The sequence below is a fragment of the Lampetra planeri genome, chromosome 4 (assembly GCF_965212315.1).
Source record: "Lampetra planeri chromosome 4, kcLamPlan1.2.h2, whole genome shotgun sequence".
Classification (NCBI taxonomy): Eukaryota; Metazoa; Chordata; class Hyperoartia; order Petromyzontiformes; family Petromyzontidae; genus Lampetra; species Lampetra planeri.
The window spans coordinates 10,705,884-10,712,431 of NC_136110.1; the positions used below are offsets into that span (position 1 = coordinate 10,705,884).

The following is a 6,548-nucleotide window of genomic DNA, read 5'->3' on the forward strand; positions in this document are numbered from 1 at the left end:
ACACACAACAATAACAACACACACAACACACACAATAACAACACACACAACAATAACAACACACTCGCACGCTGTACACACCACCACCACAACACACGCACGCTGTACACACTCACACACAACACGCGCACGCTGCACAAACACCACCACCACGCGCACGCTGTACACACAACAACACGCGCACGCTTTACACACAACACGCGCACGCTGTACACACACCACCACCACCACAACACGCTGTACACACACCACCACAACAACAACACGCTGTACACACAACACCCGCACGATGTACACACACCACCACTACCACAACACGCGCACACGGGGAAAGCCACGAGCACAACAGCGAGCGACAACGACGCCGGCGCAGAGAGAGAGAGAGGCGCCGCGCGAGGTCTCTCCGCCCCCCCCCCACCGCGTGACGTCACGGCACGAGCCCCGCGGTCCTCCCGAATGCCCAAATAAGGGCAGTGACGTCACGAAACTCGCCCACTTTGTAGTTAAAAGGGAACACCGGGTGCTGGGGGCCCCTCATTCATTCACTCTCCGCCTCTCTTCCTCCTCCTGCAGCCAGCCAGCCAGCAAGCCGAGCAGGCAGCAGGCGGCGGTGGCGGTGGCAGCATCGGATGGTGGCTGAGCTACGACTGCCGGCAACTCCGTTGACTTAACGCACCTTGCAAAGATATCTGCCACTCGCACAGCGGACCCCGTCGTTGTTGTTGGGTTTTTTTGCTGTTGTTCTGGCTGCAAAAGCAATTCCAGCCATAATCATCAAGCATCGGCATCCTCAAGCCCAGAGCTGAGCTCTTATTCATTTGCCAGCGGTGCCAACACTGCCTGTGTGAAGGCACCCGAGCAACCGGTATTAAAGCCTCCCCCCCCCACCCAGCTTGGACTGAACTACCGCTTAATCTTCTGCTTCTCTGGGAGATTTTTTTTTGTTTTGGTATCCAGCGAATGCCCTGGCTGCTGTGTTCAAAGAAAGAGCTCAAAAGCAACGCAGGTATCAAGCGCATCAAACCGAGAGACAGCAACAAACTACAACATCATCAGCAGCAGCAACATCAGCAGCAGCAGCAGCAACAACAGCAGTAGAAACAGCAAAGACACAAACAAAATCTCAAACAACAACAACAACAACAACAACAAAAATCAACAATCAGCCCCTCACTCCGGGGTTAAGTTGTCGATCTTTACAGCCGCTGCTGGTGGTTGCGCGCGTCATGACGGAGATAATGCCCCTGCTTAGCTCATTTCTCCATCCTCTGCCCGATGCAGCAGCGTGCGTTAACCTGGACGAATTTGGCCCATCCGGAGCTGTCAACACTCCCGGCTCGGCAGCGGACGGCCAGCTCTTTCCTGCCGGAACCCTCGAGCAATACACCGGCCTCAACTGCGGCATGAACCGAGGTGAGCTCCTCTTTCCCGAGTGTCCGTGCGTGTTTGTGTGTCTGTGTGTACTGTGTGTGTTGCGCTCATTCGAGACTTAAATGCTGCGTGAACTCCAAGCTGCTGCGGGAGTCAAAGGCCCCCCATCCCCCCTCGGGACGTGCCAACACCACCAGCCTCGTGCGCCGTTGCTGGCCTCAATGGGTGCTCGCTAACATCACTTGCCCCAACACGCTTGTGTTGTTGTAAGCTACGTGGGGGGGGGGGGGGGGGGTCTTTGACTCTGCAGTCAGTCAGCGGACAGCCAGCGCTGCCGCTGCTACCGTTGATATTCGCGCGCGCGCTGACTTTGCGCTACGATCTTCCGACAGCATGGGTTAGATTCCACACCGTGGCTATGACATGCGGTGTGGGCAAGTGGTGCCTGCACCTGTCCTAGGGTCTCACTGTAGGGTGCACGGCTTAGCCTTAATGAGTGTCTGGTGAGGTGTGTGTGTGAACATCATCCCTGGAGAGATGAACGCGGCGAGGAGTAATGCTGATCAGTCACACCACCTACACTCCCTCGTGCGCTCTTTCGCCTTTAACCGTGGCTCGTTAACAGCGCCTTGCCCATACGATCTGTGCGAGGGGGGGGGGGTGACTGTGTTTGGCTCCTGAGCCGTGGCGTCGTGATGTTCACACACACTAAAACCGCAGCGAAACCTCTGTTTGACTCCCGGCTGTAGCTCGCATTGACACCGGGCGAAATCAGTATCTGAAGCTAGGGCTGAGCCGTGTCTGTGTCCACTCTGTGTGTATAATCTTCGTGCACGGCCCGGTGCAGCTGAATTAAGCGTCGACGGCCAGATCTGCGTGGCTATCTGCCGACCTAAATAGGTGCTCGCTAACAGCGCTTGCCTATCGACAGTCTGTATATGATCGAATGAGGTGCACGTGTGTGCACGTGTGCGAGCGGACGTTGGCGTCGCAATGATACATGGACTGTGCCACGGTCTGCAGTCCGTATCTCGCACAGCCGTGCATAGAGTGTCCGTGCACTTCATGACCCAAGGTATTTTTCTTTCCCAAATCAATAGGGAGTGCGCATATAGATATTGGCCTTTGCAACTCCGCATATATAATTATTCGATCAGCTCTATCAATATTGCTCCGCTGCGCCCGTGTCTGTTGTGTGTGTGCGCATTGACACAAGCAAGCACACACGTGAGCACGTATACAAGGATACACATCGTGTGCTGTATTGGCTGAGGTCTCGATGTGTTTGTTGCTGGTGGGGTGTGTTTTGTACAGCGTGCATTTCGCTGACTGCATGCGTATGCCATTGCAATTCTGCAAACGCACGTAGATGTACACACAGCCACAGAGGTATCCTAGAGAACAGCCCCTTATACATTCCAAATTACACGCTGTTATGCTGCACGTATTGATCGCGCAGTCTATATATATACTGTACCAGCTCTTGCCCCGTGTATGTGTAAACGATAAGCGAAATCTCCAAGATCATTTGGGCCGAACATTTAAAGGAAGACTGTTCCAGCAACAGGAGCGGAGCCGGAGCCCAGCTGGCTGCGCGCAAAATCTGCATGAAAGCAGAACCGCCCCCAAAGCATGACACCTCGATGACGACCGCAATTAAGGCGAATGTTTAGACGTGGTGTTACACACCACAACAATAGCAGTGCACGCGTGCGTGCGCGCACGGACGGGCGGACGGGCGGGCGGGCACGCGTGGTCCGTAGCTCGCCGGCTGATGCTGCAGCTGCAGCTGCTACTGCCGTGCGTCGCCAATGAGCGCCGAGCCAGCCGCGCGCGTTGAGTTTGTGCTGCTCCACGCAACGTGTGCACGGTGCTTTCTCTACGTGTGTATGCCCCGTGCTGCACCGATTACTCACACACACACACATTGATTGGTTGTTTGGCGTATATAGACACGCGCGCAGAGGCACTACTGACACAGCGTGCGCTCCTCTGCTCCTCCCAGACGCTTTCATGAGCGTGTCCATCGGCACAGAGAAGGGCTCGGCCGAGCTGTCCTACCAGAGCATGTTCGGCGGCGCTGTTGACTCCGTGTCGGGCTCCCAGAAGCCCACCTACATGGGAACCTTCTTCATCGAGCCCGGGACCAGCTGGTGGCCTACCGATGCGCCGTCCGCCACCGTCTCCTCGGCGGCCGCCAACGGCAGCGTCTCCTCTACCAACTCCTCGGGCTCCATCAACATCGTGAGCGCCGAGGTGGTGGGCGACGACATGTCTCCCGGCTCGGTGCACTCGTCACACACGCCGGCACCCAACACGGGGCTGCTGACGCCCAACAGCTGTCCCGGGCTGTCCGTGGCCCCCATGGCCTGCGGTGACCCCCCGCCCGCCTACCCATCGGCCTGCGGGGACCCCTTCCCGTGCATTGAGCCTCAGTCTCCGTATTACACCGGCTCTGGCCACGCGGGCGTCTTCGCACCGCCTCCTCCACCACCACCACCTCCTTACCCCTCCGGATCTTCCTCCTCGTCTGGTGCAAAGGTTGAGGACGCGCCAGTATTTCCGATCCATTCAGACTACTTGTACCAACCGCAACTTCATCACCACCACCATCACCACCACCACCAGCAACAGCACCAGCAGCAGCAGCAGCACCAGCAGCAACAGCAGCAGCAACATCAACACCACCACCAACAGCTCTACCAGCAACAACATCATCATCATCATCAGCAGCAGCAGGCGATGCAAGCGTCGAGCATGCACGAGCATCATCGCTCGAACCTGCCCTGCTCAGCTTCAGCAGCAGGTGTGGGGGTTGACACGAAGCCGCCCGCCCTGGCCATCACGCCGCTGTCCACCATCAAGGCGTTCTCCACGTCGGTGGCCGAGAGCAAGAAGCTGCTCACGGCGCTGTCGCAGCAGCAGCTGCTGCGGCCCGTGCGCCTCCGCAAGTACCCGAACCGGCCGTGCAAGACGCCGCCGCACGCGCGGCCCTTCCCGTGCCCGGCCGAGGGTTGCGACCGGCGCTTCTCGCGCACGGACGAGCTCACGCGCCACATCCGCATTCACACGGGGCACAAGCCCTTCACGTGCCGCATCTGCATGCGCAGCTTCAGCCGCAGCGACCACCTCACGACCCACGTGCGCACCCACACGGGCGAGAAACCCTTCGCCTGCGACTTCTGCGGCCGCCGCTTCGCGCGCTCCGATGAGCGCAAGAGGCACGGACGCATTCATCTCAAGGGTCGCGACGCGGCAGCCAACTCCAAGGGATCCGCTGCTGCTGCTGCTGCCGCCGCCGCCACTGCGGCGACGAGGGGTGACGTCAAGGTGGCCGTCGGAGATGCCCCTGGCGTGGGGATGCTCATGGGAGGTGGAGTTGGACTGGCAGGAGGGGACATGTCGAGAGATTTGTGCAACAATCGTACCAGCGGCGGCAGCAGCAACAACAACATCGCGCCGGGCCACCTCCAGATAGTCACCAGCAATGACTCTTACGGCGTGCTGTCGTAGGGCAGTGTGGGGAGGGGGACGGTGTGACGAGACATCGTCTTTGTTTGACATATGCATGCACACATAAACACACACACACACACACGGGAGTTTGTGTGTGCGCGTGTGTCTAGATGCGCTTAAGCCAAGCCACAGAGCCCGGAGTGTGCAAAGTGACACCCGCGGTTGCATTGGCTGGCGCATGCCAGAGGTGGCTGCAAGGAGGAGCAGGTTCGTGAGAATCGAGAGGCGGGGGTGGGTGGAGGGGAAGTCGTCCCCCCCCCCCCAAACAAACACCAACAACTCTCGCACCGTGGCGCACGCGCCGCCCACGTGCGCAGGACTCAGCGTGAGTGAGACACGAGACCCGCTTTCGGACTCGATCTGTCCGGGGGCCTCTTCTCTCGCTCAAGTTGGAACTCGAGTGTCGAGGCGTGAGTCTGCGTTTGATGGACATCTTCTGCCGTGCCGCCGCCGCTCCCCACGTGTCTCGTTACTACCTTTTACATCGTGATTTGCTACAGGTGTTCTTCTACACGTGCCCACGAATTGAATGACCGATTGATTGGAGGGGCGTGGCGGCGGTGGTGGTGTATCAGATGATGTTTTGGTATGCGTTCAATCACGGCACACCAGTGATTGAATAAGGATGATCTGTGTCTCAGCAGCAGCAACAGCGGCGTCTCCGTCCCTCAAGACGATTTTAAAGCAGCCTCGCGTCGCGTTAAACATTACTATGGCCATTACAACAAACGGATCTGACAAATGCACTGTATAAACACGTGGCGTAATGTACATTTATAAGAGCAACACGCTTGACCTTTTAAGTCAAAACAGAAATAGATGTATATCAAACTGCCATATTTCCGTCCCTCTCACTTTTTGGAGGGTCGTTCTTGTGATATTAAATAATTGGCAGCTTATGGATACTGTTATGTGTACATAGTTAAGTGTTTATATGGTTTCGTAAGACGTGTTTGTACGCAGTTTTAACAAGCGCTACATTTTTTGTCTCAGAGCCGCTTCTCTTTTTGTAAGTAAATGAGCACTTACCGCGTGTGTGCGTGCGAGAGTAGAGTTTATATATTTTGTTTAATTCTGACACGCGATTTTCCTCTCTCCACGAGAGTCCACGTTATCGGCATGTCAAGGATTTGCGAGAAGGGTACGATTACAGTTTGTACTGTTTTAGAACTATGGCTATATCTGTAGCCTAAAAATATATATTGTTATTATTGTTAATATTTACGAGAGAAAAAAACCCGTTTTAAAGGCCAAGCTGGGCTTGCCCGAGGTACGTTCAAGAGTCGCTGTAATGTACAGATTGAACACAGTTCTAAACCGCCTTAAATTAACTGCTAGAGTATAATGCGTGTATATAGTTTGGTCAGTATAAGCTGCAAATTGTTTGCGCTATGACACCAAGATATATTTTTGTATCTGTGTAACTGCTGTATACTTGATGTAATAGCATGTTTAGTTTTAAATGCAGACTACACACATTTGTAGCTGTCGGCCAGTGTTCTAAAAAAAATTGTTGGATTTCTATATTAATTCACTTAATTAGACAATCACTTTGTGTTTTCAAAAGGAACTAAAGTTTTTTTTGTTGCTTTCCTATACATGCTTTATAGCTGCACATTGATGTGTAAAAGGTGTCGAAATAAAGTCCAGATGAGAAATTA

The 6,548-nt window shown here is 55.0% G+C and overlaps 1 protein-coding gene across 1 annotated transcript; it reads left to right on the forward strand.

Moving 5' to 3' along the window:
* The first annotated feature begins 546 nt into the window (after window positions 1-546).
* On the forward strand, window positions 547-6,548 carry EGR2 (early growth response 2). The gene is made up of 2 exons (XM_078593239.1): window positions 547-1,413; window positions 3,377-6,548. Exons 1-2 carry the CDS (start codon window positions 1,227-1,229, stop codon window positions 4,882-4,884), a joined length of 1,695 nt encoding a protein of 564 aa, XP_078449365.1. The 5' UTR covers window positions 547-1,226; the 3' UTR covers window positions 4,885-6,548.

Bases quoted from the DNA above. Each gene is read 5' to 3' on its own strand.
- EGR2 (XM_078593239.1), top strand. From the start codon at position 1,227: ATGACGGAGATAATGCCCCTGCTTAGCTCATTTCTCCATCCTCTGCCC. The intron at 1,414-3,376 runs GTGAGCTCCTCT...TGCTCCTCCCAG, and splicing joins CAACTGCGGCATGAACCGAG to ACGCTTTCATGAGCGTGTCC.